The following is a 21,051-nucleotide window of genomic DNA, read 5'->3' on the forward strand; positions in this document are numbered from 1 at the left end:
GTTGTTTCTTTCTCTCTCTCCTGTGTTTTTGTTCGCACTGTTTGCTGTGAGCGATAGCACCGAGTGCGAAGCGGCTTCGGCCTGAGCCATATGTCCGCGTGTCGAAAGACGCGCTCGTCCGCGCTCCTCGTGGAAATTCCTCATTTCCGCACGTCCATTCGTTGACCTTCGCATGGCCAATTAGATGCGCCATGAATCTTTATGTTGTGCCTTTAAGCAGCACTGAGCACAGCTGCCAGGCCACGTTACACTCAGCACTGCACTCGCCATCTATTCAAATTCACCATTTCCATACAAGGCTGGCTAACGGGTTTTGTATTACCCCCATTTGTTATGCATTGCAGGGACACACGAGGATTCACATGCTGTTTGGGTAAACAGGTGGCTTTTGACCTTTGCCCACGGCTGATCCGCGACCCTTAATTACAAACCGTTCCTTCCTTCCTGACTTCTCCGCCGTCCGCTCGAGAAACGGAGCCATGAGCGAGCTGTAAAAAAAAAAACAACAAAAAAAAAAACGTCTGCCTTTTAACAGAGAAAGAATCGTGAGTCAACAGCGAATGAGACGAGTCCCTGCAGGCTGCGGGATGGGAATTTCGGGGCCTAAGATATAAAACTTTTATGACGGAGTTAGTCTTGGCGGGATAAAGATGTGTGGCAGATTTAGGAGCTGGATTTATCACGCTCGATGGCGTTTGCACTGCACAGATGAGACATTATTGTCCTGTTTGGCCCCAAAGCCTGCTTCGCATCCCGGTTGTCCGGGAAATGCTTCGTTTAACACCGTTTTATATCCACTTGCACTCTTAAATCACAGTTCTCTGATAGCTGCTAATAACGAAGCTTAATCTCTGTTTGGTTCAGGTTGACTTTACTTGCTTATTGTAGGGTTGCCAAAAATGACTTTTCAATGCTTTTCACCTGAGTAAAACTTAGTAGACAGTAATAAATGACGTCTGAGCTCTTATTGCCACAGTGTACGTGTGCAGATTGCAGAAAGGTCACATACGTACGGTAAGTAAGGAACAAAATGGTAGGAAGTAGGGATATCAGTGATCAATAGCAGGGTGGTGTGATGCAGCCTAAGGTGAAGGTGGTATTTTTCCTATTTCAGCATGTGTATTTATTTCTCTTGAACCACTTTTTTCAAATTTTACCCATCCATCCAGCCATCCATTTTCCACACCGCTTGCTTATCCTATACAGGGGGAGCCTGGAACCTGTCCTAGGGAATTCGGGGTGCAACACAATTCCAAACCCATCGCAGCGCACAATCGCACACATTCATACACTATGGACAATTTGGAAATGCCAATCAACCTATAACTTGGACTGGGGGAGGAAACCAGGGCATCCAGAGGAAACCCCCCGAAGCACGACTCGGGTTTCGAACCTCCCCGGAGGTGGGATTCGAACCTCCAACCCCCGGAGGTGCGGGGCAAACGTGCTAACCATGAAGCCACCGATCTTTGTGTTGTGTTTTTTTTTTTGTTTGTTTTTTTTTGTTTTTTAATCCATTTGTAGCTGGGCGGCTGTGGTTCAGGTGGTAGAGCGGGTTGTCCGCTAATCGTAGGGTTGGCTGTTCGAAGTGTCCTTGGGCAAGACATTGAACCCCAAGTTGCTCCCGATGGCAAGCTAGCGCCTTGCATGGCAGCTCTGCTACCATTGGGGTGTGTGTGTGTGTGTGTGAATGGGTGAATGAGAACCAGTGTAAAGCGCTTTGTAGAACCGCTAAGGTTTTAACAAAAAAAAAAGCACTGTATAAGTGCAGACAAAAAAAAAAAAATCAAATACATCTCTGTTGTGAAACGCCCACGAAAGCGGTCAGTTCCTGTTATCACAGCTTCCCTTACCAGTCTCTCTTCTTTTCCTCTCTCTGGAAGCTCAAGCCAAAAAAAAAAAAAACCCCCACCTCTGTCCTGAAGACTTTCCCATGGTGGAAAACGTCCTGACTATTATAAAGCACAGACACTGGAGACTCCTTCCATCGACGTTAAATAAACATCTCCGTACCATATCAATATTAGATTAGATTTTGGTGCTTTGCCCAGCGCTTTTCCTATCCAACTTTTCCAAACAAGACTCCTTAGTACAAAAACATCTCTGTAAAGTGCAGCTGTGCTGAACGCGTCCATTAGTCCTTTGCAAACAGCGATTCCATACGGTTAAGAGAGGGATATGTTTATTCTTTTACACGAGTGACTACAGTCATTATTTACAAGTGTGTAATGTATGTAATCATGTTGACGTTGAAAACGCTAATGCATCCCTTCGCGGTTCAACTACTCATCACTGTTTACATGGAAATGTAATAGTACACGTCTAAGCAAAGCCGAAGCTTATTACTGTTTTATTTATTGATTCTGTGTCCCACCACGCCCGCCCCGAGGTGTTTGTTGGTTAGCGTTAGCTTAGCAAGCGCTGTTTGACTGACAGCCCAGCTAGAGTACTGTAACATCCGCCTTTTCCATAGCATTCATCATTACACACAGCTTAATTAGCTCATGTCGATGTTTAACCTTAAAGACCAGCACTGCAGGGAGAGGATCATTGAGACTAATGGATAAGTGCACCAACACACATGCTCACACACACACACACACACACACGCTGTCCTTTTCCCAGAGGGAGTCCTGCATATCAAATGAACCTCCTGTGTTTCTCTTCTTTCATCCCTCTCTTTCTTACTCTCGCTCTCTCTCTCTCTCTCTCTCTCTCTGTGACTCTCATCTCACACTCATTTTCCCTTACTCTCTCCTCCATCTCTCATGCTTTCACCCCCCACACACGGACACACACACACATACACGCACTCCTTTTCCCCTCCGGGTCTCAGTGGGGCGACTCTTTCATTAACACCCGGTGGCCAGAGGTAATTAATTGTGGGATGAGTGACACCGGAGCCATTAGCTCAGCAGGAAGTGCGCCTCCAGACGCCCCGGACACACAGGAAGCGACGCGGCAGGTTTCTGTCAGCCACTCGTTTGGTCTCCAGGGCCGATGGGAAAAGTCCCACCGAGCCTGCTGCTGCCCACCGGTTGACGTGGAGCTGGAGCCATTCTGCTCACTCCCACGCTGTGCTCCAGATTTCTACTTCGACTCTCCGCTGCTTCCACGCCAGCCAGAGGCGATAAGCTATCTGCGTTTTAGCATTAGCGAAAGCCTTCCTGCCAGAGGGGTTCACATCGGCATCCTCTACTCTGATAACCCAATCGGAGAACGTTCTAAGAGGCTCAGAGATGTTTTCTTGAGCTTTTTAGTGAGGTTTGCGACAAAACGGAGCAAAACAACTCAAGTGGGTCCCTTAATTGCCACTTCATACTTTCGCTCAGAGAGATAGAGATGGGTTTGAGGAACATGTCCACAGCCTAGCCAGGAGTGAAGTCACTGAGTTTAAGAGGAAACTGGTCACCCTAACCGAACAAGAAGAGATGACGAACACTACAAAACGTAGCACTTCCTTTCTAAACGTATGCTTTTAACCATTTCTGAATATTCTTCATGCGCAGTTTACGTAAAATTAAGAAAAGCTCAAGTGAAAGGTCGTCCATCGCACTGTCGCTTTGATGTTTGCAGCGGTCGCTGGAATCGTTGTTCTGCGTCACGGTCTTAGAAAATGAATGCTTGTCTGTCGCTTGTTAGTGTGAACGTACGGTAAAGAAAAAAAATGGAAATATTTTGCTGTTTGATTAAATTGTTATATAAAATTGTGAAGACATGAGCATAGCAAGAGGAGCTGTTATTGTTTATTAGCATGGTATTATGCTAATCTTCTTCTTCTTAGCTAGCTAAGGTGCTAACAATACACAGCATAATATAAAACATAAGCTAGTTTAAAATGGGGTTGATACTAAGGTAAAAACATATGATACCCAAGCTAACGTATGGAGATAATGGGTTAAAGAACCATGGTTATGCATGGAAAAATATAGGGTCAATAGTTAGTCCCTCCAGGATTTTGCGATCGCATAAATGGATTACCGCAGATTTCCGCATATTTGTGCCAAAACGCGTCATGTGACGTCATCACAACGCACATTCAGCCAAAGCCCTCTTCGAATTCACGTGCGTCGAACACGAGAACAGCTAACAGGTCTCGTTTACCAACAAACATCACTGCGAAAGACCGTGCAAGACTATGTCGTGCTATTCACCAGTTCAAGTAGTTTTCCGCAAAAAATCACAAAAGACTTGATTGATTTTTGGCCGCAGCAATCACAGAAAAAAACAACTCCACGAAATCCTGTGTTCATTACACATGAAGTGCGATATTTCAAGCCTTTTTGGTTTTAATCTTAATGATTACGGCTTACAGATCATCAAAAATCCAGTATCTCAAAATATTCGAATAAAGAATTTATAATACAGAAATGTCGACCTTGTGAACAGTATGTTCATTTATGTACTTAATACTCGGTCGTGGATTTAATCCTTTTGCATGAATTACTGCGTCAGTGCGGCGTGGCATGGAGGCGATCAGCCTGTGGCACTGCTGAGGTGTTCTGGAAGTCCAGGTTGCTTTGATGGCGGTCTTCAGCTCGTCTATATTGTCGGGTCTGGCGTCTCTCGTAGATTCTCTATGGGGTTCGGGTCAGGCGAGTCGGCTGGCCGATCAAGCACAGTAACACCATGGTCAGTAAACCAGTTACTAGTAGTTTTGGCACTGTGGGCAGGTACCAAGTCCTGCTGGAAAAGGAAATCAGCATCTCCATAAAGCTCGTCAGCAGATAGAAGCACGAAGTGCTCTAAAATCTCCTGGTAGACGCTGCATCGACTCTCGACTTGAGAAAACACAGTGGCCCAACACCAGCAGATGACATGGCAACCCAAATCATCACTGACTGTGGAAACTTCACACTGGACTTCAAGCAACTCGGATTCTGTTCCTCTCCACTCTTCCTCCAGACTCTGGGACCTTGATTTCCAAATGAAACGCAACATTTACTTTCATCTTCCCCGTGATTGTGGTCGTGTGTACTGATCCAGACTGAGAGATTAAAGCCTCAGGAAACCTTCGCAAGTGTTTTGAGTTAATTCGCAGATTAGAGTCTTCTCAGGTCGACATTTCTCTATTATAAATCCTTTATTCTAATATTTTGAGATACTGGACTTTTGATTTCCGTGAGCTGTAAGCCGTAATCATCGAGATTAAAACAAAACAAGGCTTGAAATATTTCACTCTATGTGTAATGAATCTACAGTATATGAAAGTTCCGCATTTTGAATTAAATTACGGGGGAAAAAATGAACCTTTCCACGATATTCAAATTTTTTGTGATGCACCTGTTTGTGGCGAGTGTATTTCCAGTGCAAGTCGCTCATTTACTTTTTAGTGAATCCATTACGAAGACGTCGTCCTCTCTTCAATCTCGTAATTAAAATATAAACCTGGCCCATCCTGCTCCTGCTCTTAAAGGTTATCTTACTGCAGTCATTTACCCCCAAGAAGCTGCTATGGTCCTGTTGTGCAAATGCAGTTAAAAACTCTCCCTAGTTAGCAGTCTTTCTCACTCCCGTTAGCTTGTAGCTTGTATAGGTGAAGTATTCCTTTAACCACCAGTCACAGTTTAAGAGCATTAGCCGAGCGACGGATGCGAGTCGCGCTCGCGTCTGTTTAGCCGCTCCATCAGCATCTACTTTGTGAATACATCATGCGACATTTTTAATTGGAACAGTTCCCAAACGATTTGGAGCTGGGAGGGTTTTTTTTTTTCTTTTTTTTTTCTGCTGTTTCCCCACTGAGCGAAGGGAGCATATTTCACGGCTTATAGCATACAGAGCCTGAAAATGGGATTAGCAGGGAGGAAGTGATGGAAAAATGAGAGAAATTGAGTGAGTGACCGAGCAATTGGTTGCTTGGGAATTTGTGCAATCAACAGCTCATTTGTCTTTCCAGCGGTCAGCACGTAGTGAAAGATTGCATTGCGTTTGTTTGTGTGTCAGTGCGTATAGGTCTGTGTGCCTTTGTGTGTGTGCGTTCGTGGCTCTGTGCATTCATGGCAAGACTATTATTTCTCCCCCGTTCAAGCTTTTAATGTTTCAACAGACAATAATGCTTAGCAGTGTGATAACTGGCCTATGCACTGTAAGGTTAATGGAGAGACTGTCAGCAGGCAGTAAGTTAGCAGGACTCGCCTAATGGGGTGCTAATCAGTATTAGGAAAAGGGCCTGCTGGGGAACGAAGCAGCTGCTCCCGGCCTGGATACAGTTACATACGTCTACGTACAGCTCAGGATAATGCTAAAAATAATAATAACCATGCTTAATGTACTTAACCTGAAAGATTTACAGGAAATGGTAAAAACAATACCGGCGATACTGCAGGTTTATTCGATAATTCAACATCAAAATTCAAAAATCAACATGCCAACATGAGTTATTAAACAGGAAGTAAAGAGCCATCAACCTGAACGCGTAGCTCCATTCACGCCTGCCGTGAAGCGGATACGATTTCTCTATGTTTTCCTTTCCGGTCAGATGCAGATGAGTAGGATTCATCACCAGAGTTTACTGTAAGGGTTCACATTGTATTAAAATGTACTAATAGGGTTCACCGAAAGGGATCAGCGTAAGGTTGTTCCATTAGTGTCAACTGTAGGGGTTCACCATCTGCTCAAGGATAAGGGTTTCTCCATAAGGATTCCGGGTTTCTTGTAAAGGTTAATTATCAAGAATTACAGAATCGTTATAGATCTTGGTAATAGTTCACCGTTAAGATTCATTATACAGCCTTTTCTTTCTTTCTTTAAGGATTCTTCAAGTGCTTTCTGTATAGTTAAGGATTCTTTCAGATAGGAAACCTTGATTTCCCTAAGAGTATAAAGGTTCACCATTAAGGTGCAACATTAGGATCACTGTTAGGATTGAAGGTTAGGGTTAACCGTAAGGGTTCACCATTAGGGTTCGCCATTTGGCTTAACTGTTAGGATGCAGCATTATGGTTAACTATAAGCGGTTCACCATTAGGATTAACTGTAAGGTTCATTGTTAGGGTTCACCATTAGGGTTCATCATTAGGGTTCATCATTAGGTTTAACTGTAAGGGTTCACCATTAGGATTAACTGTAAGATTCAACCTTAGGGTTCACCATTAGGATTAACTGTAAGGTACAACATTAGGCTTAACTGTAAGGGTTCACTATTAGGCTTATCTGTAAGGGTTCACTATTAGGGTTCACCATTAAGGTTAACTGTAACGGTTTACCATTAGGGCAATGTACAGTAATTGGGTATATCATTAGGATTAGCTGTAAATGGTCACCATTACATTTTATTTATTTGTCACATATTTACACTACAATATAGCAAATTGCGTCTCTTTGCATATCCCAGCGTCCTAAGAAATTGGGGTCAGATTGCAACCATGATACGACGCCCGTGGAGCAGATAGGGTTAAGGGCTCAACAGTGGCACCTTGATGGGGTTAGGGTTAACTGTATGGGTTTACCATTAGAGTACAAGCGGTTATTAGAGGTTTTACTTTCCAGCCTTTATTTAATCTTTTTTTCTTGAATCGTTAAAGGTTCCTACAAAGGAACAATCGAAGAATCATTAAGGATGGACTTTTTTCCCCCACTAAAAGTATAAGGGTTCACCCTAAAGGTTCAATGTACGGTTCATCATTAGGACTCAATGTTAGGGTTTAATGTAAAGATCCCACTAGTTTCCCCATCAGAAACGGTTCCAAGTAAAACTTTTTTAGAAAACTGAGCACTTTGAATTATACGTCGAACCCTCGGTGGTAGTAGTAGTGTAGGGTTCAGTGTGTTTACCCCTGGTGTTGATCATCAGAACTCACTATTGGGGGTTCATCGTGAGAGTTCCCTATTAGGACTAACCATTAAGAACCGACATAAGGATTCATCATTAGGGTTTACTGTAAGTGTTCCCGTTTCGCATTAAGCAAAAGGGTTTACCACAAGGATTCACCATTAAGGATCAATGTAACCATTAGGATTCCCTGTTACGCTTAACTGTAATGTTCCACCGTTAGGCTTCACCATTAGGGGTTCATCATAATTAATTCATGATTAAGGTTCGCATTAAGGGGTCTCAGTACAGTTCATCATCAGCGTTCATCATTCAGTTTCAGTGTAAGGATCGAGTGTTTAATCATGGCTCACCATTCAATGCTTCAGAAAAATAAGAGCACAAAACCAAACGCCAAATTAGCCTAAATAATGTCCTTATTGTCCAACAGTAAGTAATGAGAATTGGGCGTGATATCCCAGCATGCTCTCCTCTTAATCCCTTCTTAACAAGCCCTTCACTCTATCTGTACCCTTTAAACCACATTCAGCAAACACTCCATCGCCGAGTTGTTTAATTTGTAATTAACTGCAGATTGGATCTCATTAATGAAAACGAGGCAGCTGACATTAAGGGAGTCGGCCTTAAAAATGTTCTTGATGGTGCCTTTGTGCTGAGAACACAGACAGTGCTGAGGGAAGGGATTCACACCCAGCCTGAAGATTACAGCATATAGCCGCTGGTTGATGTGACGTATAATCTCAACACAATATGTGTTTGCAGAATGGAAATGGGTCTAGTGGAGGAGCGGCGCTTTGAGTTGGATTAATGATAACACCAGCCGTTATCAGTCCTGTTTATATTCCAAGCAAAGCAGCAGGGTTTGTGCAGAGGGACGTTAGCGGTTTAATTATTGATAAAGAACAGCAACAGGCTCTGAAAGGTCCATCATACACACTGGATATTTCACACAGTGAATATCGATCATCATTTGTCTACCTTTTTTTTTGGTTTGTTTGTTTTTTAGTCAAAACTCCTGTACGTTTCTTTTTTTCTCTCGCTCTCTCTTTCTCTTTTTCTCTCAGCTGAGTTTCTATTAGTTATAGAAAGAATTTTCAGGAGGGATTTTTTAAAAAAAAAGATTTATTTAGCAAATTAGAAAGCAAGATGGAACTAATGATCCAGTCTGGCTTTTTTGAGGAAATTTGGAACAGAGCACCTGAGTCCCATTCTTTGAAAAAAAAAAAAAAGTGGAGAGGAAACTTGATGAAAAGTCCATTATGATCCATTAGCGGACTCACCTGCGCTAAATATCTATATATGTTTTCATGCCGCTGTGGTTTTTAATTTTTTTTTTCCCCCTCTACCCTTTTTTCCTGCTCTTTGAATCATCTTTTTGTAAAAGCACTCTGAAATGGATTGGATTGGGCTGAAAAACCCTCATGTAACCCACTCGAATGCACACAAGCCTGAGTAACCATGTAGCGAAATGGCTCGTACAAATACACTCACTCTCTCCTCATCATTCTCCATTTTACTCCCCCCCCCCTCCTCTATTATCTCAGTCCTCCTGCTTTTCTTCCTATCTGTTTGTCTCCGTTTCGCTCTCTCTCCTTCCGTCGTGTTCTTCTCGGTGTGTGTGCTGTGTCTGAGTCTTCCTCCGCACTGTCACTTTACTCCAGCTTCGTCCTGCAGTAGCTCTAAGCACAGCGAGACGAGTTACACGCTAGGCCGTGGAAAGCGTCGCGCGTTTAGTGGCTGAAACGAATCCCGGTTCCCGAACCGTGTCAGTCAGCCAGTCATGATGTTCCTCTGCGACATTAAACCCTCGTCGTTCCCTCGTTAATTAAAGCCTGCTGTTTCGGTCGAATGAGTAAAACACTCGCTCTGCTGGCTGATTTTCTTTAGGAAGGTTCTCCTCGGTTGTTTGGATGACGTGCGGTCGTTCATCATTTCCAGGGTTAACTCCAGCCTCTTCTTTTTTTTTTTTTCCCATCCTCTGTGCAGAACTAAAGCCGATTCATTTACCCTGATAAATTGGATTCATATCGCGCTCTGATCGCGCACTTCCCCTCCTCCCCTGCTACCTTCACTTCACCACCTGTGCCTCCCCTGTGCCTCAGCAGGGAGTAAATCTCGCTTTTCATAACTCCCCGATATGAAAATGAGATTTATCGGCGTACCGATGCGCCGAGCAAGCCGAATCAGCTGGCCGAGTGGAGATGGATGGCGGCACTGCGCAGAGAGTTGCATCATTGTTAAACTCTCGGCAGTGTGGCGCGCCGTGGAGCCAGGCGGCCTCGGCTCTGATTTATGACTCCTGCGCCGGCAAATTACTTTTACAGCCTCCTTGATTATTGTTCAGTGTTAAACAGATAACAGATCACACTAAACGCACCCTAACGCACAGCTGCAGCAGAGGACGAAGCGGACACGGCCGCAGCACCATGTCGTCTAAAATGGCCTTCTTCCTTTGCGTGTGAAGGTCGTAAGGTGTTCCGGGACCAGGTAAAGATGCCCAAAGGAGCGTTTTGCTCACCAGGTGGTGCCAGAAATCAGCAATTTTTTCCAGGATGAACACTTTATTTGTTTATTTTTTTGCTCCCGGTGGAGCTGATGTTTATTTATATATAGAACTTTTACAGTTTAAGAGCTGGGAAGCCAGACAAGATAGTTCTGGTGATCTATCGTGTGTTAGAATTGAATATTTCGGAAAGCTGGTCAACCCAAAGAGTAGGCTAAAAGAGAGCAGCTACGGGTAAATGCCAAGCTGGGGCGTGTACTCGAGTTTTTCTTAAAAACATTTTTAAATGTTTTGTGAAAGTCTGCTGAGATAAATTGCACATCATTTTCTAAAAGGTATGGTATGCTATAGCCACATATTTTAAGAAAATACCTTACAGTTGAACATTTATATTCATTTAGCATCCATAATTATTAACTGCAGTTTGGTGTTCCAGTTATGGTTTAAAAAATAAATAAAATAAAGTTTAGATATGATAGCTTGCTGATTAAGGCCCTGTTTACACTGGTGCTGCGTTTTTAAAAAGAAAACGATCCGCCGTGTTTCAGAAATGATCCCCGTCCACACTACACGACCGAAAACGCATGTCACGTGACCATTCATGCACACTGGGTATGCGCATACAAGTGTAAACGGGAAGTTGGTTGCTAGTCACCGACAGGCACAACAAACCGGCGTTCCATGTAGGGCTTAATGAGGTTGAAATGAGATTTGTTGCCGATTTCTCTAATCGTAGCTCGCCTCCTGTGCATGTAGGCAGCTGCAGTGTTATAAAATACAGAATTGAACTGCACAATGGCTGCTAAGAATGATGACAAAGCCAGCAAAGCATGCGGTTCAGTCTCCGTGTTGTTGTGTATGCGATCAAGGTAGCGTAACGGTCGTATGATAGGGGCTTGACGAATCAGGGAAGGATACGCGATGATCCAGAAGACCCGAGCAGGGGGCGAATGTGGGCGAAGCCACGCCTTCCTTTTCAAAAGTCTTCGTTTTGGTCTGTTTACACTGAAACATGAGCCTGGAGTTGTCAAACTAAAACGGGGTCTTTGGCATTTCCAAAAGTCTCCGTTTTCGAGGGTGGGAAACGTCGCAGTAGTGTAGACGACAGGCATAACCGTAGCAATAGGTATGCGGGTATGCCCCCTAGTGTAAACAGGGCCTAAAGGCCCTTTCATACCAGGATGTTTTTTGTGTGTGTGTTCACACCCAGGCGTTAAACGCGGACGACGCGCTGAATGAAAGTGTAAATTCACTCCCTGACAGTAGATGGCGCTTATTGAAAAGCAAAAATACCCCGGTACACAAGGTGGCGCTGCACAACTTTCCGTTTCTGACACCCGCTCATCACTGAGAAGAAGAAGATAGCCCGTATTTAGGTCTTTTGCGAAAAGCCGTTCACACACTTTTTGCGAACTGGCTAACTGAAAATGGATGTTATGTATGAAATGTAAGCTATTAGGTGATTTGCCCGCTGTAGCAACTACTTCATTAACGCTAAATCTGTAAAGTTCTCATTTTAAACCGTATACTTTTTAAATAAGTAAAGTCACAGCAATAGCATTCACATACTTATTGGAAGACCCAGATAATTCAATTTGTTTAATCTTAATTTTTTTATGGTGACAGGCTGGGTGTGTATAAGGCAACTATTGTTGTGCCCAAAAATGTTAATGTTCCTGCAAATAGATTTTTGAATTTCCAAACTAAAGTGTTGAATATGAATAGTCTTTTTTGGGGTGTGATAATACCACAATACCGTTGTATTAATATGAGAATACAACGACGCAATAATGGGGCATGCAGCTATTTAAATAAGAGGTCAAGAATACTTTTATTTTACATATATATATATATATATATATATATATATATATATATATATATATATATATATGTGTGTGTGTGTGTGTGTGTGTATATATATATATATATATATATATATATATATATATATACACACACATATATATATATATATATATATATATATATATATATATATATATATATATATATATGTATATGTGTGTAAAATGCCAGGTGCAAAAAAATACAATCGAATTTCAATTAGCAGATTATCATTTGTATATTTGCAGGGAAGAGACAAAGAAACAAACAATACTATAAAAAATTTAATTGATCACTTAGAATATATGCTTGCATTTCAGTGTCATCAAAATAGCCACAGCATAACAAATGAGTCATGAAGTTCGTGTGTGTGTGTGTGTGTGTGTATATATATATACACACACACACACACACACATATATATATATATATATGTAAAATGCCAGGTGCAAAAAAATACAATCGAATTTCAATTAGCAGATTATCATTTGTATATTTGCAGGGAAGAGACAAAGAAACAAACAATACTATAAAAAATTTAATTGATCACTTAGAATATATGCTTGCATTTCAGTGTCATCAAAATAGCCACAGCATAACAAATGAGTCATGAAGTTCGTGTGTGTGTGTGTGTGTGTGTATATATATATACACACACACACACACACACATATATATATATATATATATATATATATATATATATATATATATATATATATATATATATATACACACACATATCTACAGTTGTTGCCAAGACCTAATGTTGTGGTGCTGATAGTTTGTAGAAGTCTGTGTGGTGACCTGATGGTAGGACACAGGCGATTTGCGAGGAAACTGAGAAAAAGAGGACTGACCAAACTCGGCATCGTGCAATAATTGTTGTATTTGGAGTTTGACTAAAGACAGCTGGAGTAGGGACACTCATGCACTGGACTTAGCAGTCCTTGTTGTCTTTAACATTAAAATACAACATGCTACTAGAAAATGAAAGCAACTAGTAGGTACAGTAGTTAGCTTCACAGTTAGCGAAATCTTTCCATTCTTCCCTAGATTTTCCGCCCTTGCCTTCTTAGCTGAGGTAAATCTCCCAGGATCTTTGTCACATCTCTGCTGTGCTTTATAAAAAAAGATATCTGAAGTGCACATCCTGAACACTGAGAATATTTCTCGTCAGTACGGTAGGCTAGCGCGGCGTTATTAGTGAAGGTGTCAATACCAGTGGCTTTGATGAATGCTTCGATCAGTTCCAGCCAGACAAGGCTGTAATGATATCGAAGACGATATTCATTTACCGCTTCATCAGTGTGGTGCGGCAAGGAAAACCTGCAGCTCGTAAAAAATTGTAAAAAATAAATAAATAAGTAAAAAACGCTGCAGAGGGACGCGGCAGCTCTGTAATGGGCTTTTTAACCTCCTTTTGTTCTGCCTTTTCCTCGGCGTCTCCTAACAGCCTCCTTCTTTCTCGTAGCACATCTGGCTCAGTGTGTGTGTGAATGCTGGTTCCTTTTGTATGAACCATAGTCATTGTTGTCAGTCCAGTAGAGTGGAAGTAATGGTTCTTCTTAAGAAAAGATGGCTAATGAATGTAAATACGTCCAGATTCGGTGCTCTTCAGTGTAGAATGACTTGAGGTGTGTTAACGATTAAATGGTTTCATCTCATCGTTCTTCTTCCATCTTTAGGGTTGCCCCCAGATCCTGCACAGCAGCGATATCCTGGTTCCAGCGGGTGTCGTTCGACCAATCACACTGCGAGCTCGAAACCTTCCCCAGCCCCAGTCGGGTCAAAAGAACTACGAATGTGTGTTCAGCATCCAGAGCAAAATCCAGCGCGTCCCAGCCGTGCGATTCAACAGCTCCTGTATACAGTGCCAGAACACGTCGGTAAGAACGCTGTTTGAGTCTGTGCTTTTTTGATTTCATGTATATGTGAATGAAGTAGTTATTCCTACCACATTAAGCATTCACCAAAAATGGCTAGAGGTGCCAACACTTTTACACGCCTCAAAAAGATTCCCTGAATATGTCCATTTGAGACGTTTTCTCTGGTAAACTCATGTAATAGCGCAAAACAACAAAGCAAAGTTTTTTTTTTTTTTTCATGGTGTGCATTTGCATGTTGAAACCTGATTGGCTCTTGTATATTATGATGCAATAACGCGTCCCTGTTGCTCCTGTGTTACTTAAAAATGTAGCAAAAGTCACTGCGGTGACAAGACTAGCACTCAGATGAATTTCCTCAAAAGGATTCCATCATAAAACAAACACTTTAAACACCTTGCCATGTGTAAGAGTGATCAAAAGAAGGGGTTTGTATGTCTGTGAAGGTTTTTAGTCAACCAGGTCAGTCTAGCTTAAACTTAGACATTTTGCCATTCGTCCGAAGAGCGTCAACCATCCGTCGCAATTTTAACTGAACGATTCGATTTTCTTCAGGGGTACGTTAAGTAAGACTTGTCAGGGCTTAAAAAGGTCTCTAACAGGTAAATGAGTGGAGGTGAATAACATTTGAACGATTTATTTATTTATTTATTTATTACTCATGAGCCTGCTCCCATTTCCATCCATAGTTGAACTTGACTTAGCATGCTAACTGACATTCAGCTGCTTGAAAGCCAAGTTACAACACTATAAACATATATAATGAGTTATTAGGATGTGAAAGGGCCTTGGGGGTGTGGCTGTAAAATGACTGACAAGAGGCCAATCCAAATACATACATATATTCCGGACCAGAAGGCGGGTTTTTTGTTTTTTACCAGCTATGTAATACACTTGTTCTGAAACAAAGGCTATCATCGTTTATCATTTCTAAATCATTTAACGCATTATTCGTACTAATAAGAAATGAAAAATATTGATTATCGCACCTTTAAATGTGTTAAATCATGTGTGGGAGGATGTCTGACACAAATTCGATGCTTTTTGTTTGTTTGTTTGTTTGTTTGTTTGTTTTTTGATGGAAGACAGTTACCAGTTAGCTAAACCTCCTCGGGCTTTAGCTATCCACATTGTAACGTAAAGGTTACCTTTAATGATCCAGCAGGCATTGGAAACGTTGATCACCGTTATAAAGGAACGACGTCTCATACCAGTTTCCACACTGGTATATTCATAAGGACAGAGGAATATCCAGCAGAGCCAACCACGGAATTATATTTCAGTCAGATTTGCACTTTTTTTAAGGAGACGCTAGCCTGATAGGAAGATGGTAGGCTATGTTTCGATCCAAAATATAACGTCGTGCCAGGAGGCTTATCCATAGTAAGTCTTCATAAAAGACAAAAGCTACATTTAGGTAAAGATTTGCCTGACAATCCCCCTTGGTTTTGGTATTGGTTGAAATTTCTTAGCGAAACTCTTCTATGATCTGACAGGAGAATAAATTACTGTAGCTTGGCACGGCGATACCTAACTCCCTCTACTATTGAAATAGGAAAATAGTTTCGATATGTCTGTCCATCTGGGAAAGAGCAGAAGAAATGTTTTCTCCCACGTAGAAGGTTTTGGGAGCCGGCATTTTAGATATTGATTGAATTTTGAGCCGGAGGTTGTGGTTTCCAGCTTGAATAGCCCATGCTTCGTGTTTTGTAAACAGCAGCGAAGGCATCAATACCGTCCGCTTTCAGCATCCTCGTTTTTCATCGGCGTAGCCTTTCGAGTATAGACGAGCCCAGATGGTATTTGAACAAGTGTTGAAGGCAGACATGTATTATACTGGCACCTTACGCAGAGTTCAGTTAGTAGCAGGCTGTCTATTCAGGAGGTCTCTCCAGCGAGCACTAGATCACTGTTAGTCGGGAGAGAGGCACAGCGAGGTTTTCTGCTGAAAATGCTGTGAAGGTGCCAAGGTGACTTTCCAGCGAGCAGCCGATGACCAAGGAAAGAAAAAGAGAGAGAGAAAACAAGTAAACAAGAAAAAAGTATGACCTCAATTCCTAACGGTCTTTTCTCGATCCGAGTAAAAAATGGGGCATGTCAGGGGTCGAGACTTTCGGACTTTCTTGTTTTCTCCCGCTCTCTCTCGCTTTCTCTCTCTCTCTCTCTCTCTCTCTCTCTCTCAATGTCATATTGCTCATCATTCTGTACTTTTTATTCTCAGTTTCTGTTCTTTGTTCTCACACTGGTTCCTTCCTTTCTAGCTGCATCACTCATTCATCCCACCCTCTCATTTCTGTCTCACGGTGTTCTTTTCGTCTCCGTCTTTGTCGTCATATCTCTTTCCTTCTTACCATCTTTCCGCAAATGGTTGACTGTCACGGTCACCCCAGGGAATCTTGTAAATTAATTAGCCGGGAGCCGAACGTGGCGTGTAACGCAGCCTGACAGGAAGGCGAGCGCAGGAGGGGAGGTAGAGCGTGTGCCTTGTGCCCTTTTGACCTTTAGAAGTCAAGGGTCACCCGCCTCATCTGTGTCCTTCGACAGGACTATCGACATCCCATAGCCATTTAATGATGAGCATCACGTCCGTGGGCCGTTGGGTACCGGGATTGATCATTGTCCTTTTGCGGGTTGACATGGCAGCAAGGCTTCGGAGCAGGACGTCGATTGATGTTCCCCTCATCTGTTTCCATTCAGCCTCAGTTCCTCCCCCTCGGCTCTGTGTGCGCCCGTGATCTTTGACCCATCCCCGACTCGAATGCTGCTGTGCATCTCAATCGCTATTGAGTCAGAGTTTTAAATACATCTATGGTTTTTATTCAGTGAGGTCATTTGGAAAATGGCTTTTCTCTTTTTACCCAATGAGCGTCCTTGATTCATCCTGGCATCTTTTATTACCGACGAGTCAGATTTTGAACTGGTGAAATGGTATCTTCTCGCGTCCTCCAAGCCATTCTTGCATTCCTAGAGCAGATATTGGAAATATCGATCTCCTTTCTAGACGAGTATCAGCGCATTAATATGGAGGCGTTTAATTTGTCCGCTTCCACCCTGATCTGTTCGTAATGATCGAGACGAATCAGCAAGCCTTATGAATCAGTTAAACCCGCCACACGAGCCGTTACAGGCTGTAAATCTGAATCTGCGTTTGGCTCCGAGAGGAAACCCTACCCCACGTCTAATCTCGCTCGCGGTCGTCTTCTCATCTCATGTCATCCCCCTTCCCCCTGCTCCCTTGATCTCTTTGTTTCTCAGTTCTCTCATTCTCTCAGCATTGTGTAGGGATGATCAGATTAATCGATACTCTGATTACCAGTGACACAACAAACACGGATCACACGGTCTCGTCCTCATGCCCTCCCTTTCTTCCTTCCTTCCTTCCACCCCCCCCCCCCGCCACCTTGACCCCTGCATCTCTTACTCGTCATGCATCTTCGGAACTGAACAGCGGTAAAGACATGCTACAGATTACTCCCGTTCCCAAAGGGGTGTATGTCATCATTGTGTCTTCCTTCCCCCCTCATATCCACAGACTCGCACGTGCTCCTACACTCTCATACACGCAAGGCAACGCCGATCAATCACGGTATCCGTCAAGGCAAATGGCCCCGCGTCTCCTCCTCAGCCGGCAAGCCAGGTGACTCCGAGGGCACGGCGCTCACGCTAATGAAATTGTGAGCATCCTCGGATGGGTGACAGAGAATCGATCAGCCATATCTTTCCACACTCATGGCCCTGGCATGGCTTTATTAGATGCAACGTAGCGTTTTTCAACTCTGAACTCTTTCACCAGAGCATCAGTCTGACTGGGTTGAGATCATACCCAAAAGAATTTTCATTAAAAACAATGTTAGGAGACTTAGGAAGCTGGAGAAAGGGCTTTTCTCTTTGGAGTAGTTAGGATTTCGGTTGCCTATCCTCTTCCTGTCTTTTGCCAGCCATTCGTTCATTCATTCATTCCTTCATTCATTCATTCATTTCTTGGTACGCTTTTTAAGTCCGTGATGTTCTCAACCAGGGGTCGTAAACTGGCTTGAAGCATCACGACTTCTCTTATTAGAATTTTTTACAGTTATTTAATTACCCTCTCTGGTCTGATTAGTAATGTGATGACATGGCTTGTTTTAAAAAAAAATTTAATCCAGCGTTTAAAGACGAATGGAGCGAGAAGCGGTGCTTTATTCTCCGTTTCAAGTTCAAAACCGACGTCTCTCTTTGGTGAAATGTGCTAATATGGAGTGGCACTAGGAAAAACAAAGCAACCAATTCACATTAACCTACCCACAGAGTTCAGTTCTGAGGACAAATAAACCGAGTCAAAGCTCACTATGAAAGGTCCACCAGCGTGCTAGTCCACTCTCTTACAGCCAAAGCGTGTGAAAATGAATATTCATTGAGATTAACCAGGGGTTTAGCAACATTCACTGACTCCAGAGATAAAAATGGATGTGAGAATTTGCTGACCCACAGCAGGAATTTTACCTAGCAGGATATTTGAATAATTGATTTAGTCTTACGCACCAGCAACCCGTAGCTAAACCACCACTGTGTAAAATGTGACCATTAAAAGTTGGGTCGTTTTTAAATACCTAAAGATATTTCCAGAGGAACATTACACACCATATTAGTCACAAATGATTTGATTAACTGACAGCACCAGCTACTTGGCACACCTGTTTTAACTCGTACGCTTCAGTAGCTCTGTTATTTTCAAAGGCTGCGTTAAAAAAAAAAAAAAGAAAGAAAGAAAAAAAAAAGGCGCTGAACCCCGAAACTCCTGCAGGCTCTGGTGTTGTGTTACAGCCAGTTCGCCTGCTCATATCCTGATGCAAATGTGCTCCCTCAGGCCATGTCTCACTCTGGAGCAACAACCCATTATTTTTGACAAAAAATCAAGTTAACTTGTCCTGTGTTCTCGCTAATTTCTCCGCTGCTTTCCGCCCCTGCTTGGTCCCAACCCTTAGACAGCTGCCTTTTCAGCTTGTCACAATACTACTATTGTGTGACTTCAGAATCTTTTAGGCAATGAGGGACCATACTGTACTCGCTCAATGTGGTAGTCAGAGGTACAATTTAGATTCTGATTTAATTTCGTGTGGAGGAATCGAAGATTGAGAGATGTGTAATTATGAGACGCAGCGGAAGTCACTGAAGGGAAACTAGCATATTAATAATTATTGTGGTGATGCTGACGGATTTCATTTCTTACACGTGCTCGGAAATAACAGGCACGGACACAATTAGACTTCAGATCACTCAAAATCCACAAGGGTGTACCTCAGGGGTGTGTTTTAAGCCAATTCCAGTTTCTGCAGGGAGTGCTTGAATGGATATTTCTCCCGACTCTACCTTATTTTTTTCTTTATTCTCATGCAGCCTCCTTGTTCACAGATTAATTGAACCTATTTGTTGGTAATAGTTTGTTCGCATTCAGACATTGCGCTTGTTTCCACGACATAATCAGACATAATCAGATCCACTCAAAAGTGTGTACCTCAGGGATGGATTTTAAGCCGTAAATGCACGTGTGTAGGCTTCCCCCAACCGTACCTTCTTCCATGCATCTTCCATACCGCTTATCCTACGCAGGGTCGCAGAGAGCCTGGAGCCTATCCCAGGGAACTCAGGGCACAAGGCAGGAGACACCCTGAACAGGGTGCCGACCCATCACAGGGCACAATCGCTAACACATTCGCACACTACGGACAACTTGAAAGTGCAAATCAGCCTACAGTGCTTATCTTTGGACCGGGGAAGGAAACCGGAATACCCGGAGGAAGCCCCCGAAGCACGGGGAGAACATTTAAGCTCCGCGCACGCAGGGCAGAGGCGGGATTCGAACCCCTAATCCCGGAAGTGTGAGGCATGAACCTGCGCATACAGACACAATTACAATCAAAGACATAATTAGATTTTAGAGCACTTAATATCCACAATGGATGTACCTCATGGGTGTGTTCTAAGCTCGTTCTGCTCTTTTCCCCATTCATGTATCACGGAAGGTCTTGATTGGAAATGTTTACGTTTCCTCCAATCTTGCCTTGTTTGTTCATCAATTCTGAACATCTTTCATTTCTGAAAGTTTTCCGTGGTATAGACGTCACACTTGTGTAATGTGATGTATGCACTGTTGCCTCATAAACGAGACCCTGTGAAAATGTCTTGTTTTGCGATTAGTCCTAGTAGCTTGATTGGAGCTGCAGTTCCATATGCGCAGGCATACCCGAACTTACACAGTCCACAGTCTCGACACGTGTTGTGTAGTGCTGACATCAGCGAAACACAGGCAGACAACCCGCATATATTCGTTTGATCAATCACTTTCGCATGCACTCGAGCATTCGGCTGCATGACAAATGCATAAGTTGAAACCTTGTAAACGTCCATCGCAAGACGAACCACTACGGCTCTGGTGTGCTTCTGCAAGCCCGGGAAGGATTCGTGAGTTTTTTCGGTTCATTTCTTTTTTCTCCCAACCCCCCCCCCCCGAATATAACACGAACAAAACATCCGAAATGAATCCAGAGTTGCAAGTGTTGGTGTTGCTAAGCGCCAGTGACCCCTTAGCGACAAGCACCCGCCGTGTTACCGGGGAAATAATTAGCACTGAGGCCTTTTTCACCTCAATGCCTAAGTTATGAAGTAGCCTCTCGAGAGAGCGCCTTACAAAGAAGGCCATTACCCTCTGCGCAGGGTAGTGCAGGCTTTTTTTTGAATAAAAACACTTAAATGTTATTTTTGTCAGGCTTTTTGAACCAGCTCCCGCTCATTATTCTATTATTCTCATCAAGTGCCCAATCAGGCATTAGCGGTTTTGTGTTGCACCATAGAGAGGAACATGCAAAGTAAGAAAAAAGGAAGTTGAATGTAGTTGAATCACGGTAGCATGTGAAAGGGCCCACGTTTCAAATCAGGGCTCTGCGAGTTTCCATCGGCGATCTCCGAGACCTGAAGCGGCACAAGAAACGTCCTTGTATAAGCACGGAAGGAGTGAAGAAGTTTTCGTTCTTTTTCTTACTTTTTGAGTCATTTTATCATAATAT

The 21,051-nt window shown here is 42.9% G+C and overlaps 1 protein-coding gene across 1 annotated transcript in view; it reads left to right on the top strand.

Moving 5' to 3' along the window:
- plxna3 (plexin A3) overlaps nucleotides 1-21,051 on the top strand; it is a 193,602-nt gene that overhangs the window by 127,938 nt on the left and 44,613 nt on the right. The window contains exon 10 of the mRNA XM_053625650.1: nucleotides 13,811-14,011. Coding sequence (XP_053481625.1) covers nucleotides 13,811-14,011 — 201 coding nt within the window. The remainder of the gene's footprint in view (nucleotides 1-13,810; nucleotides 14,012-21,051) is intronic.

This window comes from Ictalurus furcatus, chromosome 5, assembly GCF_023375685.1.
Source record: "Ictalurus furcatus strain D&B chromosome 5, Billie_1.0, whole genome shotgun sequence".
NCBI classification, from domain to species: domain Eukaryota; kingdom Metazoa; phylum Chordata; class Actinopteri; order Siluriformes; family Ictaluridae; genus Ictalurus; species Ictalurus furcatus.